Genomic DNA, 24,145 nt, shown 5'->3' with positions numbered 1-24,145 from the left:
CACGAAGTCACACTCTCGGTCCCCACCACGTCACACATCCCGGTGCCCATGATGTCACACTCTCGGTCCCCACGACATCACAATCTCGGTCTCCACGATATCACGCTCTCGGTCCCCACGAGGTCACACTTTCGGTCCTCACGAGGTCACACTTTCGGTCGCCACGAGGTAACATTTTCGGTCCTCACGAGGTCAACCTCTCGGTCCCCACGACGTCACACTTTCGCTCCCCACTAAGTCACACTCTCGGTCCCCACGACGTCACACTTTCGGTCCCCACTAAGTCACACTCTCGGTCCCCACGATATCACTCATCTCGGTCCCCACGAAGTCACACTCTCGTCCCCATGACGTCACACTCTCGATCCCCACAAAGTCACAATCTCGGTCCCCCCGACGTCACACTCTCGGTCCCCACGACGTCAAGCTCTCGGTTCCCACGACGTCAAGCTCTCGGTCCCCACGACGTCAAGCTCTCGGTTCCCACGACGTCAAGCTCTCGGTTCCCACGACGTCACACTCTCGTTCCCCACGACGTCACACTCTCGGTCCCCACGACATCACACTCTTCGTCTCCACGACGTCACACTCTTCGGCCCCACGACGTCACACATCTCGGTCCCCACGACATCAAGCTCACGGTCCCCACAACGTCACAGTCTCGGTCCCCGCGATATCACCCATCTCGGTCCCCACGACGTCACGGTCCCTGCTTGCCTGATACGTCAAATGTGTGTCCGATTCCGAACGGCGGCGCATTATCTGTCCGCTAAATTAATTTTCCAGTCTGCTTCGGATAAGCGACACCGACGACATCAATTAAGTCGTAATGAAATTCATCAAAGTCCCAAAATTGGCACCGGTTCCCGTTCGTGTCCAACCTCGCGTACGATGATCCCGACGTCTTAAGTCTCTGCTTTAATTCGGCCGTGTAACTCCTTATCCCCGTCTGAAACATGTACCCCCCTACCCCCCCACCTCACCTCCAGAACGCCGCAATCCTTTTGGATTAGCGCCGATTTAAGGAGAGCAAATTTGGCTTGTTTCCGTCACTTCCCTCCTCCCGAAAACACATTAGACATTTCTAATCGAAAATAACAGATTTATCGGACTTCTTCTGAAAGATTGCGACAATTATTTGCCTCAATCCGCGCCGTAGCCTAACAACTCTTTCAACGACAGACTTTGTAGTCATTTTAATAATAATAATAATAATAATAATAATACATTTCATTTATCAGCGCATTTCAAAACTCTCAAGGTCACTTTACAGTCACAGGATCAGATTTTCTGTGGGTGAGTAGCGGCAACCGCACGCGCCAGCGTTGACTCGACCTTGAAATACTCAAATAGATAGAAAGCTAGCTAGCTTGCCAATAGATAGCCAGCTGGATAGATAGATAGCCAATAGATAGCCAGCTGGATAGATAGATAGCCAATAGATAGCTAGCTAGATAGCTATATAGCCAAAAAATAGCTAGCTAGATAGCTATATAGCCAATAGATAGCTATATAGCCAATAGATACCGAGCTGGATAGCTATATAGCCAATAGATAGCTAGCTGGACAGCTATATAGCCAATAGATAGCTAGCTGGATAGCTATATAGCCAATAGATAGCTAGCTGGATAGCTATATAGCCAATAGATAGCTAGCTGGATAGCTATATAGCCAAGAGATAGCTAGCTGGATAGCTATATAGCCAATAGATAGCTAGGTGCATAACTATATAGCCAATAGATAGCTAGCTGGATAGCTATGTAGCCAATAGATAGCTAGCTAGATAGCTATATAGCCAATAGATAGCTAGCTGGATAGCTATGTAGCCAATAGATAGCTAGCTGGATAGCTATGTAGCCAATAGATAGCTAGCTAGATAGCTATATAGCCAATAGATAGCTAGCTAGATAGCTATATAGCCAATAGATAGCTTGCTGGATAGCTATATAGCCAATAGATAGCTAGCTGGATAGCTATGTAGCCAATAGATAGCTAGCTGGATAGCTATGTAGCCAATAGATAGCTAGCTGGATAGCTATATAGCCAATAGATAGCTAGCTGGATAGCTATGTAGCCAATAGATAGCTAGCTGGATAGCTATTTAGCCAATAGATAGCTAGCTGGATAGCTATATAGCCAATAGATAGCTAGCTGGATAGCTATATAGCCAATAGATAGCTAGCTAGATAGCTATATAGCCAATAGATAGCTAGCTGGATAGCTATGTAGCCAATAGATAGCTAGCTGGATAGCTATATAGCCAATAGATAGCTAGCTGGATAGCTATATAGCCAATAGATAGCTAGCTGGATAGCTACGTAGCCAATAGATAGCTAGCTAGATAGCTATATAGCCAATAGATAGCTAGCTGGATAGCTATGTAGCCAATAGATAGCTAGCTGGATAGCTATGTAGCCAATAGATAGCTAGCTGGATAGCTATATAGCCAATAGATAGCTAGCTGGATAGCTATATAGCCAATAGATAGCTAGCTAGATAGCCACCCAGCCAACCATTAATAAATAAATAAATAAATAAACTCAAATAAATAAATCAATAAATGCCTAAATCAATAAATGCCTAAATCAATAAATACCTGTATTGTTACATACTATATGTTTGTTGTGGAACTTTGTGAAGCCAGCTTAGTTTGTTTTCTGTTCAATTTGATGGCAAACTTCAAGCTACCAAAAATTTTCGATGGCGTTACAAAATTTACCATGTACAATCAATCCTTTGGTGTCATGAAGTGTAGTACTGTAAGTGTCTTTAGTTTTTTTTTTTTCTTCTTCTTTCTATCTCTTCCCAGCTGACTACCCTCCACCTCCGCCTCCGCCACCCGCCGCCGATCCCATCCACTCGCCGCCATCGTCGGCCGCTTCCTTCCCGCCGCCTCCTCCCGCCAACTCGTACGATTATCAGGTGAGAAACCCTCGCTCGCCACACTATTTTTTTTTTTTTTTTTTTTTCTCACTTGAACTCCTGCACCACCCTCTCTTACACACACACACACACACACACACACACACACACACACACACACACACACACACACACACACACACACACACACACACACACACACACACACACACACACATTCTCTGCTGTTAAGAATGAAGGCTGACACCTGTTGGTGAAGTCTGGTCCTGCCTGCCTTATTTGGGGGGGGGGACCTGAGAGCACAAAATAGCGAAAACAAAAAAAACAGATCTGTTGGGGACCGAAAAGTAAACAAGATTGACAAAATGCGACTTCAACGGACTGCAAGGATTGAAACAAGGGCGTGGAAAATCCTATTGGACCCTCCGCACCCTGCCCATCACCTTTTCCAAAAACAAAAACAAAAACAAAACACGGCGACACCTGTTGTAGAACTTGATGAACTTGGTAGTGGGAAAAAAAAGCACAAAGAACAATAACAACAACAACAACAACAACAACATAATAATAATAATAATAATAATAATAATAATAATAATAATAATAATAATAATAATAATAAAAGCAATATAGCAATAATAATAATAACAGCAATAATAATTACAATAGCAATATAAAAATATAGAAGTAATAATAACAATAACAACAGTAGCAGTAGCTATAGCAATAATAATAATAATAATAATAATAATAATAATAATAATAATAACAGCAATAATAATTGCAATAATAATAACAGCAATAATAATTACAATAGCAATATAAAAATATAGAAGTAATAATAACAATAACAACAGTAGCAGTAGCTATAGCAATAATAATAATAATAATAATAATAATAGCAATAACAGTAGCAATATCTATAGCGGTATAGCAATAATACAGCAATAATACTGAGAATGATAATGATCATAATAAAAAAATAAAAAAAAATAATAATAATAGCAATATAGCAATAAGAATAATAATAGCACTAAGAATAGCAAAAGCAATGTAGAAATATAGCAATAATAACAATACAAATAGCAGTAGCAGTAGCTATCGCAATAATAATAATAGCAATTGCAATATAGCATTATAGCAATACACCAATAATAATAATAATAATAAAAATAATAATAATAACAGTCACAATAGGTATCGCAATAATACAGCAATAGTACTCATACTGATAATGATAATGTAATAATAATGTAGTAATAATAATAATAATCTAATACTAATATAATACTAATAATACTACTACTACTACTACTACTACTACTAATAATAATAATCACAGCAAAGCTTCTTGACATTCCAACGTGATGAGTAACCCTGATATAGCAATATAGCAATAAAAAATACAGTGACTGTAAAGTCTCCTTGAGAGTTTGAAAGGCGCTTATAAACGAAATGGATTATTATTATTATTATTATTATTAATAGCAATACTAATCACATCAACGCTTCTTGACATTCCAACGTGATGAATAACCGCAAGCGCCAAATCATCCACATTCCTCATTTGAAGGTTTGTTGTGCTGCTTCACAAAGCTTCCCTTGTGTTCAAAGTGGTCTCGCAATCTCCCCGCGCTGTTGCGCAACCTTCTATCCTTCTGTCACAATCAAAGGAGACCATTCATATCACTTTTTTAAAATCATTTATATTTATGTATTTATTTTTAAAGGACAACCGACATCACTTTTTTTGTTTCCTAACTGACGTCAGAAAAACGTTTTATAGCATCTAAAATACCCAAAACACATATTTTTAGTCAAATGCAAAACACCAATTGCAATTAATCAGCCCGTTTCCACAGGCTGATTAATTCCTTACACGGAGCTTTGTCGCCCTCTTCTGCCTCTTTTTGGTGCAACATGAAGTTTTCAGACTAAACAAAGTACAGCAAAATGCATTGACGTGATGGAAGGACTGCTACAATGTGTCCTTTTTTCGGTCAGGGGCGTTCCTTTAGTGACGTCACGTACGGACTTGTCACCAACTCAAAAACAAGACTTCCGGAATATTCAGCGCGAGTCTTAAAATATAGCTATATGCGGTGGAATCTTTGTAAAATACGCTCCGTAGAAATCATTTGAAGCCATTTTACAAATTATGGACACAACTTGTCCGGAGACGTCGGTTGTCCTTTAAATGATCGCAATCAACTTTTGACTATGAAAATAAAACATAACCATGCCTTGATGACATATTGCTGTGATGTCATGCGTCGCAGACGAAAGGACCCGAAAAGACTCTGGAGGAGCGACGCTCCAGCTTGGATGCCGAAATCGACTCTCTCACCAGCATTCTCGCCGACCTGGAGAGTAGTTCGCCATACAGGCCGCGAAACACTCAGGTAAAACACACATACCTCATTTTGTGTTTATTGATACTTTTTGAGTACTATTTTTTTTTAAATTCACTGCTAGACATGTGCAAATATGTGTCCACTCCAGTGCCAGGGTTTTTGTCATTTTCACTCAAATTGCAGGACCCAAAGAATATTGAATTTTAGGACTACATATACATTAAATGCATCTTCAGAAACCTTAGACTCTCTTCTTTCATCAGAAAAAAAGTTAATTCCTAATAATAATAATAATAATAATAATAATAATAATAATAATAATAATAATAGTAATGTAATAGTAATAGTAATAGTAATAGTAGTTATAATAGTGATAATATTAGTGATAATCATGATAATAGTAGTGATAATAGTGAGAATAGTGATAATCGTAGTAATTATAGTAATAGTAATAGTAGTAGTAATAATAGTAGTGATAATAGGAGTGCTAATAGTGATATTAGTGAGAATAATGATATTAGTGATAATAGTAGTGATAATAGTAGTGATAATAGTAGTGATGATAATATAATAATAATAATAATAATAATAATAATAATAATAATAATAGTGATGCTAGTGATAATAATAGTAATAATAATAGTAATAATAATAATAATAATAATACATTTCATTTACAAACGCCTTTCAAAACTCTCAAGGTCACTTTACAGTCACAGGATAAGTTTTACTGTGGGTGAGCAGTGGCAGCCACACACACCAGCATTGTCACGGTTTTGCGAGGTGGTGATGGCGGCTTCGGATCCCAAAAAGTAGGCAGGAGGGAGCAGGAGGTTGTTTGACAAATTGTATTAAAATAAAGTCAGCAGGAACAAAATGTAAAACATCAAAATGATCTGAATGGAAAAAATACAAAGTAGCAACAGAAAACCAAGTGTAAAAGTCCGCCAAGGTTAAACAAACACGTACACGATGCATGCTGCAACCAAGCAGCAAACAAACAATGAATCGGCACCGGATGATCGTGCCAGGTGTCCTTTTAAGTGTCATTGATTATAACGACCAGCACCTGCGAGGCTGCAGGCAGGGCTGACGTCGCTACCCGCTGGTCGCCAATCTGATCGGGACGACCAGCACCTGTGAGGTGTAGGCGGGGGCGACAGCGCCCCCCGTTGGTCGTCAACCAGATCATGACAAGCATTCACTCAACCCGGAATAACTCAAATAGATAGAAAGCTACCTTGCTAGCTATATAAAAATGGCTCGCTAGCCAGCTGGTGCTTTAACAAAGCGCTAACATGGAAAAAGGGAAATGTTGCCCCCTTGTGGAAAAAAACATTGCAAGAGGCCATGGCCAGTGCTTTATCGGCACCCAAGCATGAAAAAAAAACGGACACATTCGGGAATGGCGCTGTATGTCTTATTTTCAATTGCCGAATAAATTAGTGGATAATAATAACAATACATTTTATTTACAAGCGCCTTTCAAAACTCTCAAGGTCAATTTACAGTCACAGGATACGTTTTTCTGCGTGTGAGCAGCGGCAGCCACACGGGCCAGCGTTCACTCAACGTGTTGCTATCTATCTAGCTAGTTATTTTCTATCTATTAGCTATCTAGATAGCTTATCTATTAGCTAGCTAGCTAACTTTCTATCTATTTGAGTAATTTCGGGTTGAGTGAACGCTGGCGCATGTGGCTGCCGCTGCTCACCCACAGAAAAACTTATCCTGTGACCTTAAAGTAACCTTGAGAGTTTTGAAAGGCGCATAAAAACAAAATGTATTATTATTATTATTATTATTAAAATAAACTGTGAATGCAATTTTAAACAAACGGATTTGATGGTTTAATGTGCTGCTTAATAAAACGAAAATGCTCCTTTTTTTATTTATAAGGAGAAAAAAGAAGCCTATATTAGACCCCCCTTTTTTTATTTGGCAATAGCGACTAAAATGTGCCTCGACCTACATAAACGATTAGATTTTTTTAAGGATATTAAAAGAAAGTCAAAGCCTTTGGGCACAAAACTAAATCATTTCAATCAATGTAGGACAGACACGTGATTTATATGTATTAGAAAAATGATGTCGCCTATGGCGAATTTCGTGTTGTCGTATTAGTGTATCGAAAAGAAGCATACGTAGAGTACATCCTGTATATTTATATTCAACATGCATACAAAGTGACAACAAGGTTAACATACGCAAATATAAATAATTGACTTGCTGTTCATTTAGCTCCCATTGAACTCCGTGACCTCATACAAGATGTACCGTGTGTGTGCACGTTTGTGTATTTGTGCCTGTGTGTGTGTGAGAAATGAAGAAGAACTGCTTGTTGAGAAAGGAGCCAGATGAGGTGGCTCGGGCATTTGTTTATGATCTGCTTGTATAAGACGCCTCCCTTTTAAAGGACAACCGATGTCTCCGGACAAGTTGTGTCCATAATTTGTAAAATGGCTTCAAATGACTTCTACGGAGTGTATTTTACAAAGATTCCACCGCATATAGCTATATTTTACGTTTTAAGACTCGCGCTGAATATTCCGGAAGTCTTGTTTTTTAGTTGGTGACGAGTCTGTACGTGACGTCACTGAAGGAATGCCCCTGACCGAAAAAAAAAGACACGTTGTAGCAGTCCTTCCATCACATCAATGCATTTTGCTGTGCTTGTTTGGTCTGAAAACGTCATGTTGCACCAAAAAGAGCCAGAAGAGGGTGACCAAGCTCCATAGAAGGAATTTATCAGCCTGTGGAAACGGGCTAATGGGTTATTTTTCGGTCCCATAATAGCAAAAGTACTCCACTCGACAACAAACCATGTCTGCACTCAAAGAAAGTTGGTGTGGAAAACCGCGGCGCTATGTGGTTTAGTTCATCTGCCGAAAACTAGTTCGTATGCCAAGATTATATTCTCGCAAATTTAATGTTCGTAAAGTGAAAAGTTCATTAGCTAAAGCGTTCGTAAGCCGAGGTCTCACTGTAACTCTTTTTTTCTGATGATTCTAAACTTTTCATGTTTAAAACATGAACATGCATGTTAGCGGCATTGCTCAGACAGCTAAAAATAAAATAAAAAAATATATATATAACGGCTTGCTGGACGCCTCCTTGAAAAAAAAAAAAAAAAAAAAAAAAACACGGCAGGTAAAAAAAGCAGCGGGTCGGCCATACATTAGTTAGCACAGAAGCTAACCCGCGCGCTCGATCCCGGACAGGTGCCTATCAATTTTTCACAGCATGTTGACAAAAGCTTTCAAGTCCCCACGGCTAATACGCGATAGCACATGTTTTTTCCCGACTAAGCTATGCACTTATACTATATTTTATTTACAAAACAAAAAATATATAAGCAAGAAAGCGGCTAGCCGACGTACACGTGCTTGTCAAGTTCCATTATGCATAGCGTAACGCTTTCGCTTACGTACACTTTGTGAAAGGTCGCATTCGTGTGCTTTTCAAGCACTTCCAGGTATACCTTTTGAAAGTTTTAATCGACGACCCATGCCCCCCTGTGGAAGGGAAAAAACACTGCCAGAGGTTTGGCCAGCGCTTTATCGGCACCCCTGCAAGAAAACCTAAACAAATTTGGGAATGACGCTCTACGTCGTATTTTCAATTAGATAGCTAACAGATAGCATAACTCAAATAGATAGAAAGTTAACTAGCTAACTAATAGATCGTTAATAGATAGCTAGCTAGATTCTGATGTCAGTTAGGAAACAAAAAAATTTAAAGTGTCCCAAAAGTGCCACAAAATTAGCTCGGAAATGGGCACGTCACTATTGGTCACCTTGCTCCAGAATCAAAACAATGGCTTCAGAGAATTCAGATTCGGAAAAGATGCTTTCTTGTTACTCATCCAGTTATGAATATGATTCAAATAGTTCTGAAGAGGAAAGCATACATGTTTGCAATCGATTAAAACATTTATTCCATGCCATTTTGAGGCAACATTAGCGGGGAAATTGATCACCAAAAAAGAGGCAGAAAATGGCGACCAACCTCCTGTGAGGAATTAATCAGCCCGTTTCCACAGGCTGATAAATTCCTTACATGGAGCTTAGATGCCCTCTTCTGGCTATTTCTGGTGCAACACGAGGTTTTCAGACCAAACGAGCATTGACGTGATGGAAGGACTGCTACAATGTGTCCTTTTTTTCGGTCAGGGGCGTTCCTTCAGTGACGTCACGTACGGACTCGTCACCAACTCAAAAATAAGACTTCCGGAATATTCAGCGCAAGTCTTAAAACGTAAACTATCGCTATATGCTGTTGAATCTTTGTAAAATACGCTCAGTAGAAGTCATTTTAAGCCATTTTACAAATTATGGACACAACTTGTCCGGAGACGTCGGTTGTCCTTTAACCTACCCTGGTGTTTAGTGTACTCGAGGACAAACCCGACCGACTGTGCGGCTTTTTTTTTCCCCCCTTTCCCTCTAAATGTTTCCCACTGAGAGTTTTGCTACTCTGCTTGTCCGAGCTCATCATCTCTGTTTGGGTGAGTTAACAAGGAGACGAGCGCCTGTGTCAAAATAGACTATTCATCAACCACCACTGCGTTAGCGCCGCGACCGCTACACGACACCGCGCTACCTGACCTCCCGTTCGTATCCTCGATGACCGCTGGTGATTTTTTTTCTTCTTTTTTTACCATATTTTTTTCCTTGAAGTCACTTTGATGACTGTTTTTTTCCTGGTTCCTGGAGGTCATTGCTAACCTCATTTTTTTGGTCAAAAAACCTACAGCTAGCTTGCTGAAAATTCTCAGAAAGTCACATCAAGTGATAGCTTAGTGACTCGACGGTGTGAAAGGAGTCTTTATGGTTCGCTTTTACCCTCCGCTTTGTGTGAAATAGAACAACTTCGATATATGATTGTCTTTCTCCAAAATCAACTTGTCATAATTACAATATATAAAAAAACCTATATTTATACAGTTATACCTTGGCGCACGAACTTAATTGGTTCCCAGACAGAGTGTGTAAGGCGAAAAGTGTGTATCCCAAAAATCAATTTCCCATAGGAAACCATTAAAATGTGAATAATCCGTTCCCAGGTCCCCATAAAACAATTTTCTACTTTCTAATTTTCTAAGCCTTAAAACTATATACAATATACCTTATTTTATGTATAATAAATGTGCTATGGTATTATAATTAAAGAAATAAACTGTACAATAAAGTGGTTTTATTTACCTTTGTGATGGTCGTTGATGGCTTGATGGAATGGAGTGGCCGGTTTCATCAGCATTAAACACTTGATGAGGATAGTTCACTCAGCCTTTGATAGTTCAAAGGCAGAGTGTAGACTGCAAGGTCAAAATATCCCATCAATCAGGCTCCACAAATAGCCCGCACAAGCCATCTGTACACTTGATGCAAAAAGCTATCAACCCAGCTTAACAGAACACAATTGATGAGGAACAAGGTAAAATTATCGCAGCGAATGCACCTACAAGGGATCATTGTGAAAGAAGGTTACGTTCCTCATCAAGTGTTTAAAGCTGATGAAACTGGCCACTCTATTCCATCAAGCCATCAACGACCATCACAAAGGTAAAAAAAACGACTTTATTTTATAGTACAGTTTATTTCTTTAATTATACTACCATAGCACATTTATTATACATAAAACAAGGTATATTTTGTGTAGTTTTAAGGCTTAGAGAGTAGAAAATTATGTTTTATGTGGCCCTGGGAACGGATTATTCTCATTTTAATGGTTTCCTATGGGAAATTAATTTTTGGGAAACACACTTTTCACCTTACACACTCTGTCTGGGAACCAATTAAGTTCGTAAGCTAAGATATCACTGTAGATGTACTGTATGTACCTTTTTAGTGTACTATTGACGTCGAGCCAACGCGATGATTTCTTGCGCCGTCATTCTGCCTGGTTTGCGCGCACGTGTAGAAATGTGACAGTGAGCATTCAGACGCTGGATCACGTTGCTGTGTTGTGACATCCCTGTGACGGAAGACGCTTTGACGGACGCGGTAGTGACGCCGGGGGTCTCCCTTCGGCGCATCCGGCATCTCGCCGCCATTTCCAGTATTCTGTTTCTGTCAGCGTGTCACGCTTCCTTCCATACATGACGTTAGCTTCATATCCTTTTTGACCCCCCCCCCAAGTATGAATATAGCGTGCTAGGTAGCTGAGCGGGGATTGGTGACAGTGATGCACAAAGACAACCGGACTTACACTTCAGTGCACTTGACCGACTCGCCGTTTTGGGGATGGTGATACTCCCCGTCATCTGTCGGACAATCCGAGGACGGCGGTGGTGTGAAGGTTCACAAAGCGCCTTCAAAATCCTGATTGGAGTGATGATGCTAAAATTGACGATTCCCTTTTTTTTGCCAATTTTGTACTCATTTTAATAAAATGATATGGTATTAGAAATTATGGGAATCAACATTTTCCAATTAACTCATTCACTGCCAGATAATGTGCAAAAATGTGTCCACTCCAGTGCCAGGGTTTTTGTCATTTTTCACTCAAATTACAGGACCCACAGAATATTCAGTTTTAGGATGACATAAACATTCAATTCAGCGTAAAAAAAGACTCTCTTCTTTCATCAGAAAAAAGAGTTACTTCCCAAGTTATATGGGTCTGGAGTTATCTCTGCTAGAAATGAGGGTGGCTCGACAAAGTACAGTACTGTCAGGTAATTGAACACCTAAAATACACTGCCTGTCTTAAAAGAATCTGTTTTAAATTAAAGTACAGTATAATACAGACGCTCCCCTACTTACGAACATTCGAGTTACGAACAACTGTACATACAAACATTAGTATTCACTCCAGTTGTACATGTACATATGCAGTAAAGTCTAGTTATATCGATATCAGTTATATCGATAGTACTGCTTATTACGATACTATTTCTATGAACGCAAGGAGAAAATTTACATGCCGCAGGATCGGATATATCGATAGTCTGGATAGAGAGATGATAAATGAAATGTATTATTATTATTATTATTATTATTATTATTATTGAAAAGGTTTCTTCAGCCGTCATCTGTACTTGTTTGAAGGTGTCGGACGTTTCGCTTCTTATCCAAGAAGCTTTGTCAGCAAACTATAATAAAAATTGCTTGCTTTCGATACTATTTCTATATATATTACATATAGGGTATATATATATATATATCGATATTTTATATATATGAATATATATAACGATACTTTATATATATATATATATATATATATATATATATATATATATATATATATATATATATATATATATATATGTAGGGCCGAAACTACCAGCAAGACTTTAGTTTGCTGATGAAGCATCTTGGATAAGAAGGGAAACGTCCGACACCTTCAAAGAAGTACAGATGACGGCTGAAGAAACCTTTTCATCAATGGACCATTCCTGTACGACTGAGAGCATACACACACGTATTATTATTATTATTATTATTATTATTATTACAGTAAAGTCTCGTTATATCGATATTCAAGGGAGTCCAAAAAAATATCGATATAACCGGGACTATCGATATATCCGATATCGATATAACGAGACTTTACTGTATTATTACTTCGGGGATGGCAGTGAATGATATTCATTTATTTTTATTTTTTTTTTAGCGAGCGGACTGTATTTATTTTTTTCGTTAAGAATACCGACAATTTTATCCATGTATTGAATCATTGACAAGTGCGGATGTTGTGATATCTGCCATGAAGTAACCGTCGAAAATTGGCCGTATTACTCACAGTGTCAATGTCATCAAAGCGTGCGTTTATGTCGTGATTTACAGTGACATCAGTTGACGTAAAGCCCTCCTAGCGTTGTTTCTAGGACTTGACCCCCCCACCCACACCCCAGTTCCCCCCTTTCCATAAAGACTCACGATTGCGGCTGCGACCCTTGTTTGTCATTGGCTCGCTTTGTTTATCATAGACAAAAAGACGGTGATTAAACAAACGTTGACGGAACAATGAGTTGCACCCCTCCCGCCCCTCTTTCACCTCAAGGCTAAGCTAACCCAGTGGGCCCCCCGCCGCCCCACCCCCTCTCTGTCAAAACTCCGAACCTGCTGCCGGATTGACCTTCCAGTAAACAGTCGCCACTGGCTGGCGGAGCGCCGCGTACAAAATGAAAGGCAAAATACAAAATGTTCCAAGCAGTGCGGACATTGCTGTCATGACGATGAGGATGCCCCCACATACCGAATTTTCTGGTGTATCAGGCACACCACTAATGAATAGTGTATTTTGCAACTTTTTCCATATAAAAATGACTTCGTAATTCTTTTTGTCTGAAAAAAAATAAACGTTTTCTATATACAGTAAAGTCTCGTTATATCGATATTCTCGGGAGTCGGAAAAAATATCGAGATAACCGGACTATCGATATATCCGATCCTGCTGGCATGTAATTTTCTCCTTGAGTTCATAGAAATAGTATCGTAATAAGCAGTACTATCGATATAACCCATATCGATATAACAAGACTTTACTGTAATTCTCTTTCTCCAAAATCAACTTGTTACTTACAATACAGTAAAGTCTCGTTATATCGATATTCAAGGGAGTCCGAAAAAATATCGATATAACCGGGACAATCGATATATCCGACTCTGTTGGCATGTAATTTTCTCCGTGCGTGCATAGAAATAGTATCGATATAACCGGGACTATCGATATATCCGATATTGATATAACGAGACTTTACTGTATATTTAAAAAAAAAATAATTATTTGTTTTTTAAACATGAAAATACATATACAGTGATGCCCGTTCTCCTAACAAGAAAATGGCAGCAGGCTTGTTTTGGTCCTCTATTCCCCGCCCCCAGTCGTCGGTTAAAGCCACGTGATTGGTCAAGAACGCAGCGGTTAGGGGAGGTGGTTTAAACATTAAAGAGACCGTCAGACGACAGAGAGAGAGTGACAAAATGGATAGAAAACAGTGAAATTTGGACTCGTTTCAACTTTGATAGTTCAAACTAGCTAAACGGAACACAATTGATGAGGAACTAGATAAAATTATCGCAGAGAAAGCACCTGTACAGTACAGTTTATTTTTTTAATTATAATACCATAGCACATTTATTATACATAAAATAAGCTGTATTTTGCATAATTTTAAGGCTGAGAAAATTAGAAAGTAGAAAATTATGTTTTATGGGGACCTGGGAACAGATTATTCTCATTTTAATACACCGTATCTCATTTTAATACACCTCATTTTAATACATACGGTAATTAGGTGGTCCGTTTTAACCAACGTTGACTATCTAACCATTGAACCGCTTCGCATCTCTCAATGCATTTTCAGTCAACGCAGGAAGCTAAACCTGCGCACCCCGCTCTCAAATCAAATGCGCCTTTTCCGACATGTTGACTGTTAAATTTTGTCGCGAGTCTCCAGAAAGCTTTTTCGACACGCGAGGGGGAAGATGAGGACCTTCTCCAGCAGCCTTTGAAGGGGTGGAGGGGGGGGGGGGTAACGTTTGCATTTTAAATCACCCTGGGTGGACAATTTATCTTTTTTTTAACCTTTAGGGCAAAAAAGCCCTGCTTTTGTTTTTGATTCATCATAAAACTTTATTTTTTTACTCACACGAAGGCTTTTGCACTGTTGGCTTCAACTGTTCGACCGAGCGTTAGCTTTTTGGGGCCTTGTCAAAACATTTTACACCAGTGGTGTCAAAGTCATTTTTTACCGAGGGCCACATTGTAGTTATGGTTTCCTCTCGAGGGCCGTTATGATTTTGGGGAAACCATTAGAATGTTTAATCCCCTCCACATATTACATATAGAGCGCACAATAAATTAATGAATAACTAGTTTTCAAATCTGAAGTCAAGAATAATGACTGTTATTGTGGTTTACATCCAAAAATCAGAAATTTTGGTTAGGATTTTAGCACACATCATAGAATTTAACAAGATTGATTTGCTTTCGCGGGCCGAAAAAAATGATGTGGCGGGCCGGATTTGGCCCTCGGGCCTTGACTTTGACACCTGTGGTTTACACATTAGAATTTTGTGACCCCCCCTCCCCCACTTGACCCCCTTTCCATTGGTGATGGTTTCATCTTTAGTTTGAAGATAAAAGTTGACCACAAGCCTAGGGTAGGGTTTCAAATTTTAGCGATAAATCCCCATAGCGTTTTTTGTCATCTTTGCGCGTGATCGCATGAGCGTCGGGAGGACATGCTATCTGCGTGGGCGGACCCCCCCCCCCCAAAAAAAATGTATCCCGCTTGGCAGACTGACTAATGGTACGCATTTCATTAGTTTCATCACATTCCGCTGTCATAATTGGTAGAAAATCTACCGTGGCGGCGTAATGATTTCGGAGGGGCCTCGATTTTGCATTAGCCGCGGCCGCGCTAACTTAACGCTAGCTCTGGAGGGCTAAAGAGATTAATGAATAATCGGCACTGTTAAAAACCATGAAACATTTAAATGAAGTAATGTCTCTTCCTAAAGGGCACAGTGGAAATTTGTCTCCATACATATGCAAAAAAAACTCAATTTTTTTACCTCCTCCCATTTTAATGAACTTTAGAGTTAATCATCCAGACAAAAATCCGACTAAAAGCACAACATGTTTTTTTGGGAACTTCCTCAAGGATCGCCCCTCTGACGTGGATTATGTGGGATACAAAAAAAAAAAAAAAAAAAAAAAAAACAAGCCGCATGCCGCTCAGATGCTAACAAACAACTTTACGCTAATGTCGTTGCTAGCTTTCGTAGAGCAAGATGCTAAAGATGACGGTTTATAATAATAATACTAATAACACATTCCATTTAAAGGGCCTTTCATAACTCTTAAGGTCACTTTACAGTCACAGGAGAAGTTTTTGTGTGGGTGAGCAGGGGCAGCCACACGCGCCAGCGTTCACTCAACCCGGAAGCTAGCTAGCTAGACAGATAGCGAATAGATAGCTTGCTAGATAACTAGCTAATTAGTCAGCTAGCTATTATTATTATTATTATTATTATTATTATTATTATTATGAATTGACAGCAAATAGATAGCTAGCCAGCTAGTTGGTTAGATAGCTAATAGACAGCAAATAGCTAGCTAGATAGTCAGTTAGTTAGTTAGATAGCTAATAGACAGCAAATAGCTAGCTAGATAGCCAGCTAGATAGTTAGATAGCTAATAGACAGCAAATAGCTAGCTAGATAGTCAGTTAGTTAGTTAGATAGCTAATAGACTGCAAATAGCTAGCTAGCTAGCTAGCCAGCTAGTTAGTTAGATAGCAAAATGACAGCAAATATATAGATAGCCAGCTAGTTAGTTAGATAGCTAGTAGACAGCAAATAGATACCTATAAACATTGAATTCAGTGTAAGAAACCTTAGACTCTCTTCTTTCATCAGAAAAAAGTTATTAATTCCTAAGTTATATGAATATATGAAGTTATATGATTAAAAAAACAACGCGGACTACGCGGAAATATGTCACGTAGTCCTAAAGATACACAAAAATGTGGAGCGATTTGTTTTTCAGTTGAAGTTCACTGAAGTGAGTACAGCGAGTAAATTCCAAGGCATTTTGACAGCTGCTACACACAATATATAGCTAGCTAATGGGCGGAGAGAAGCCAGGATAAATGGTTGCTTGGGGGTGGAAACGTCACTTCACACTTGTGCTGACTCGGGAAGCTCATACGGGAAAAGATGCTAAATCACGGAGATTTGCGACGCTCTCCGCGTTTCCTGGGAAGTGTTACGGCAATCCGGACGCTAGCTTTCAAGGCCGCGAAAATCATAACGTCTCAATCACAGGGCGTAAAGTAGTTGTGGTGTCAGTCTTAATCGTATCGCGCCCAACGCCATGTAACGGTGTCAGACCACACAGCCCGTCTAAAACGGGTCTGTCATTAACCTTGGGCGGCCTTATTAGGTTAGCGCCTAAAGACAAAAACGAAAAAGTCAATTACGTACGATAAGTTACTGCATAAGGAGAACAAAGAGACGATTTTAAGACCTTTTGGTACTTCACCAGTCGTCTGCTGAACCACGGCAATAAACATATACAATACAGATTGATTTATATAGCGCTTTAAACACAGCTGAAGCTGGAACAAAGTGCTTGACATGGACAACAATCATATACAGGAAATAAAGCAGTCACAAAGATAGTGGAAAGCACCAAGTCGGACTCGAATGCTAAAGAGTACTACTAGTGAGTTTTGAGACGGGTTTTAAAGATGGGCAGTGAAGGGTACTTGCCAAATGTTCATTGGCAGGTCATTCAAGAGAATGGGACCAGCAACGGAATATCTAGCTAGTTACCAAGCTGGACATCTACAGTAAAGTCTCGTTATATCGATATTCAAGGGAGTCCGAAAAAATATCGATATAACCGGGACTATCGATATATCCGACCCTGTTTGCATGTAATTTTCTCAGTCCGTGCATAGAAATAGTATCGATATAACCGGGACTATCGATATATCCGATATCGATATAACGAGACTTTACTGTATTTGCTATCTATTAGCTATCTGGCTGGATCGCTAACTAACTGGCTATGTATTACTCTACATTAAAGAAATGCAGCAGACTTGGCAGAACTAATAAATGGCGTCATTCCAGTGTGTAATGGACGCACTCAATATTGTCAAGTGACCATGTCAGGGTCTAATGTGGGGTACAAAAAAACAGCAAAAACCAGAGCAGATTCATAAAGTGTGTTTTCACTGATGTTAAACATGGATGGATTCAACAACTGTCATGATCTGGTTGGCGACCAACGGGGGGCGCTGTCGGCCCCGCCTACACCTGCACAGGTGCTGGTCGTCCCGATCAGATTGGCGACCAGTGGGTAGCGACGTCAGCCCTGCAGACAGCCTCGCAGGTGCGGGTCGTTATAATCACTGACACTTAAAAGGACACCCGGCACGACCATCCGAGCCGGTTCATTGTTTGTTTGCTGCTTGTTTGCTGCATGCATTGTGTACGTGTTTGTTTAACCTTGGCGGACTTTTACTCTTGGTCTTCTTTCGCTACTTTGTATTTTTTCTATTCAGATGATTTTGATGTTTTACATTTTGTTCCTGCTGACCTTTATTTTAATACAATTTGTCAAACAACCTCCTGCTCCCTGCTGCCTGCTTCTTGGGATGCGCACCCGCCATCACCACCTCGCAAACCGTGACAACAACGTATCGTGATGTCAGGGTCTACTAGTTAGTTCTGCCTTGTAACTTTGTCTCACCGTTCTCTGTATATCTTTTCCTAGACCCTTGGCCCTTCTTCGGTGTCCACCCCCAGTGCTCCGGTGACCGGTTACAAGCGCATGGTCATCCCCAATCAGCCACCGCTGACCGCCACCAAGAAGTCCACGCCCAAAGCCCAGCATCCAGGCGGCGGCTCGTCGACACTACCGACGAAGCTCCAGCCCGTGGCGGCCTCCTACGCCACCGCCTCCACTCCCAGCCAACCAACCTTCAACGTCCAAGTGCGGGCGGCCCAGCCCAGCCCCCAGCACCCCACCGCTGGCGGGCAGCACTTTGGTGGGGTGCCTCAGCCGGCGCGCAGCCCCACCCAAGTGCGGTACATGCCGGCGCAGACCAAAGGGCCCGACTTCGCCTTCGGGCCGCCACAACCGGGGTTCTCCCCAGCTGGCCCGGGCGTGTATCAGGAGCAGCAGGCCTACGGGAAAACCGAACCTCAACCCTACCAGCCGACGGGGCCCAAGAAGACCTACATTACTGATGTGCCACAAAGCCTGGACCCCTACCCCTCTGGACCAGTCATTCCACCGAAGGTAAGTACAGTCCCAGGACATAGTAGTACAGTGATACGTCGGTTTACGAACCCCTTGGCTTACGAACTTTTCGGTTTACGAACGTTACATTTATGAAAATTTTACCTTGGCATATGAACTTCACCTTGGCATACAAACTTTTTTCGTACGTGGAGCTGCCTCAATGTGTCGTTCGCGAACGAGCCCGTTCTTCTACCAACAAAATGGCAGCTGACTGTTTTTGTCCACTATTCCCCGCCCCCAGTCTTCGGTTAAAGCCACGTGATTGGTCAAGAACGCAGCAGTGAAGGGGCGTGGTTTTAACATTAAAGAGACAGGCAGATGACAGTGAGAAAGTTTCAACTTTGATAGTTCAAAGGCAGAGTGTAGAATGCAAGGTTAAAATATCCCATCAATCAAGCTCCACAAACAACCCGTGCAAGCCATCTGTACACTTGATGCAAAATGCTATCAACCCAGCTAAACAGAACACAATTGATGAGGAACTAGATAAGATTATCACGGAGAAAGCACCTACAAGGGATCATTCCTCAAGATGGTGAAAGAAGAAGGCTACGTTCCTCATCAAGTGTTTAATGCTGATGAAATCGGCCACTCCATTCTATCAAGCCATCAACGACCATCACAAAGGTAAATAAAACGACTTTATTATACAATACAGTTTATTTCTTTAATTATAATACCATAGCACATTTATTATACATAAAAAAGGTATATTTTGTGTAGTTTTAAGGCTTATTTAGTCGAAAATTATGTTTTATGGGGACCTGGGAACGGATTATTCTCACTTTAATGGTTTCCTTTGGGAAATTAATTTTTTGGGATACACACTTTTCGCCTTACACACTGTCTGGGAACCAATTAAGTTCGTAAGCCAAGGTATCACTGTATTAATAAAATTACTCATAGTAACTGCGCATTTCAAACTTCACCATTTCACCCTATAACTGTTTGTGAAGAGCAACAAATTTGAGCGTTCAACACAAAGACATTAAGAAATGTTAAAAGCTCAATAGAGCTTGTGCAAAAACATTTTCATTTGAACACGAGCCCTACAACCAATCACAGCGAAGGAAACAGACATGAAGAAACCGCTTCAGCTGGTTTAAAAAAAAACAATCTTGTGAGACAAATTGATTCAGATGGTGCATAGCCCCAACGGACGCCATCTTTGAAAAATTTATAAAGGTTAAAACAACAGTTTATTCTGTGCGTCGCAATCAAAGACTACAAGCACATCCCTTGTCGCATTACCCTGCAAGTAAATATTGGATATGCATGCACACACATATACATAAAAAAATGTCTACTGGGAAGCCGCAAAATGGAGACAAGAAAAAAGAACTACTAAGACGTATACCAACATTTTGTTCCAACCATATTATGGTCTACCGGGAAAACTACGAAGCATTACTGTCACTTGATTGCAGTGGAAAATTTAAGCATGAAGGCAAAGTGGGCGGGGCTAATAAATCGTGTCCGTGACAACAATTGCGAATCTATCGAGGAAAAGGTGTCGGACGTTTCGCTCCTCATCCGAAAAGCTTCGTCAGCGAACTAAAGATCTGCTGCTAACCCTGGCCCTGTATACCTAATGGACAGAGGTGGCTGTGACAGACCAATGATTTGATGGGTCCCTGCTCTAAGGTTGAGGGAGCAGTGGACCACTCCCTGAATCCAATCTGATTAGTTATACTGTTCTATCCTTTGGCTCAGATTTCACCTCATTAGCCAATCTGATTACTTCTCCAATGTGATTACCTCTCCAATCTGATAACCTCTATGGTTCTATCCTTGGCTCTGGTTTCACCTCATTCAGCAATCTGAATACCTCTATTGTTGTATTTTATTTTAACCTTGCAGTCTACACTCTGACTTTGAACTATCAACGTTGAAACAAATCCAAATGTCGCTGTTTTCTATCCGTTTTCTCAGTCTTTCTCTGTCATTTGCCTGTCTCTTTAATGTTTAAACCACCTCCCCTCACTGCTGCGTTCTTGACCAATCACGTGGCTTTAACCGAAGACTGACATCGTATACTATCCTGTCGTATAAAACCTCGCGTCGGCCATTTTGAATGCATTTCGATTTACGACCGTTTGACTTACGACCGTTTTGTCGGAACGGAACCAGGTCGTAAATCGGATGTTACATATCTATCTATCTATCTATCTATCTATCTATCTATCTATCTATCTATCTATCTATCTATCTATCTATCTATCTATCTATCTATCTATCTATCTATCTATCTATCTATCTATCTATCTATCTATCTATCTATCTATCTATCTCGCTAGCTATCCATCTCGCTATCTATCTAGCTATCTATCTATCTATCTATCTATCTATCTATCTATCTATCTATCTATCTATCTATCTATCTATCTACGTATCTATGTATGTATGTATGTATCTACCTATCTATCTATTTTTTATTACAATTACAATATTATATTATAGTATTACAATATTTTGTTTTATTTACTTCTTCATTGATCTATCTATCTATCTATCTATCTATCTATCTATCTATCTATCTATCTATCTATCTATCTATCTATCTATCTATCTATCTATGTACCTACCTACCTACCTACCTACCTACCTATCTATCTATCTATCTATCTATCTATCTATCTATCTATCTATCTATCTATCTATCTATCTATCTCTATCTCCATCTCGCTATCTATCTATCTATCTCTATCTATCTATCTATCTATCTATCTATCTATCTATCTATCTATCTATCTATCTATCTATCTATCTATCTATCTATGTACCTACCTACTTCCTACCTATCTATCTATCTCTATCTATCTATCTATCTATCTACCTATCTATCTATCTATCTATCTATCTATCTATCTATCTATCTATCTATCTATCTATCTATCTATCTATCTATCTATCTATCTATCTATCTATCTATCTATCTATCTATCTATCTATCTATCTATCTATCTATCTATCTATCTATAAATTATAAAGGTAAAAACATTCAGTCCCTTTTCAGTTTTGCATTTTTTTTTTACATTTTATTCAAAGACGACTTGCTTGCAGCATGTCGACCCGTGCCAGCAGAGTTTTTAATAGTACCGTGCGCGCCAGTGCGCTGAGACTTGTCAAGTACAGTAGAGACAGACTTGTAATGTGAACAACATCTCTGGAAAGTGGAAGGCCCTGGAGTTCTCCTTTAATTCAAGGATTCTCGTTCGCAAACAAAGCGCGGACGACGTCCTGCGGGAGACGTTCATCAAGGACCGTACGTGTTTTACTAAATACAAATTAGACGCGCTACACTAATTATATTTGTTCAAAAAACAAGAAAATCTCCTTTTTTTTCTGGAAAGCTCGCTCGGCCGACGTCCCAGCTTGGCGTCAAAACACAAAAGGTGACGTTTAGTGCGTTTGTTTTCCTTTGATGCCACATAAAAGAAAAAGAAAGAATTCATTAAATGCAGTAAAAAAAAATATGAATAAACTAAATGAGTGTGTTGGATATATTTAGACCTCGCTCTCGAAGGTCTTTCTGTTTTGTACGTTACTTCCTTTCATCAAGGATGCTAGGTGTTTGTAAGTCAAACTAAACTACAGTAAAGTCTCGTTATATCGATATTCAAGGGAGTCCGAAAAAATATCGATATAACCGGGACTATCGATATATCCTACCCTGTTTGCATGTAATTTTCTCCGTGCGTGCATAGAAATAGTATCGATATAACCGAGACTATCGATATATCCGATATCGATATAACGAGACTTTACTGTATTATAATGTATACTGTCCATACTTAGAATCTCTAAAGTCAAAATAAGATAAATTACTGCCATTTGTAAGGCTCGCATTTCATATCAGATGTGTAGCATTCCAAAAATAAATCTTAAAATGGTGAGGTGGTCGTGTTAGCTTTTATGCTAGCGCTTAGAACTATATGTACTAACATAAAATCATAATGCCAGCAAAAATATTCAACCAAAATTTTCAATAACTATAATAAACTTAAAGGACAACCGACAGCATTTTTTTGTTTCCTAACTGACATCAGAAAAACGTTTCATAGCATCTAAAATACCCAAAACGCAGTATGATATTTTTAGTCAAATGCAAAACAGCAATAAAAATGACTTAAAGTGTCCCAAAACTGCTTCAAAATGACCTCAGAAAATTTCAGAAGGTCCCGCCTAATAATCATAATAATAATTAATTTTGTTATTATCATTAAGTATTATTATTATTAATATTATTTTTACTTAATATAGATTGGATTGGATTGGATTGGATATGCCTTTATTAGTCTCACAATTTTTTATTAGCTTTATTCTTGATATTATTATTATTATTATTATTATAATTATTATTGGATTGGATATGCCTTTATTAGTCTCACAGTGGAGAAATTTACATTTCACAGCAGCAAAGTGATGAAAGGAATGAAAGTAGAAAAACGAAATACAGTAAAGTCTCGTTATATCGATATTGGATATATCGATAGTCCCGGTTATATCGATATTTTTTCGGACTCCCTTGAATATCGATATAACGAGACTTTACTGTACATTATTATTATTATTATTATTATTATTATTATTATTAGTTGTATTAAGTTCATCCTGTCTACTTGATATCTAATTTAAAACATATTTTTATCTTACAGACAGTGTATTGTCGGTGTTCAAATACCTGACATGTTTCGGCGTCGACTTCCCCCTTCTTCTTCTTCTTCTTCTTCTTCTTCTTCTTCTTCTTCTTCTTTTCTTCTTTTTTTCTTTTTTTCTTTTTATTCTTTTTCTTCTTTTTCTTCTTCTTCTTCTTCTTCTTCTTCTTCTTCTTATTATTTGCAATATTATTAGCATTATTAGCATTATTGTTATTGGGGGGGAGCCTTCCCCCTCCCAAAAAAAATACTACTTTCCAGAAACTGTCCACCATTTTGCAACTTTTAACAGCTGGCAAGATGGCTGACCTTCTGGCGGACATCGGGATTGCGATATAATCCGCTGCTGTCAAAACCGCCGTCACTCAAGCTCAGACGGCAATAACACGACGAGTCGTCATCCCGCTTAGCCTTTGCGTTCCTATTTCGTGGCGCTATGGCGATTCATGGAAATTGATGGTTTATTTTTCACGCGGT

General features: G+C 39.4%; 1 protein-coding gene across 5 annotated transcripts in view; it reads left to right on the top strand.

Annotated features, from left to right (window-relative positions):
* Window positions 1–24,145, top strand: part of lpp (LIM domain containing preferred translocation partner in lipoma) — an 89,674-nt gene that overhangs the window by 54,990 nt on the left and 10,539 nt on the right. For all 5 annotated transcript variants that reach the window (XM_089001485.1, XM_089001482.1, XM_089001487.1 and 2 more), the window contains exons 3-5: window positions 2,810–2,922; window positions 5,163–5,285; window positions 18,480–19,007. In XM_089001485.1, the coding sequence (XP_088857611.1) occupies window positions 2,810–2,922; window positions 5,163–5,285; window positions 18,480–19,007 (764 nt within the window). The remainder of the gene's footprint in view (window positions 1–2,809; window positions 2,923–5,162; window positions 5,286–18,479; window positions 19,008–24,145) is intronic.

Source organism: Hippocampus bargibanti, linkage group LG07 (assembly GCF_051943395.1).
Source record: "Hippocampus bargibanti isolate YZ-2025 linkage group LG07, ASM5194339v1, whole genome shotgun sequence".
NCBI lineage: Eukaryota > Metazoa > Chordata > Actinopteri > Syngnathiformes > Syngnathidae > Hippocampus > Hippocampus bargibanti.
Note: the sequence above shows the minus strand (reverse complement) of the source record. Positions and strands in the feature narration are given on the sequence as shown.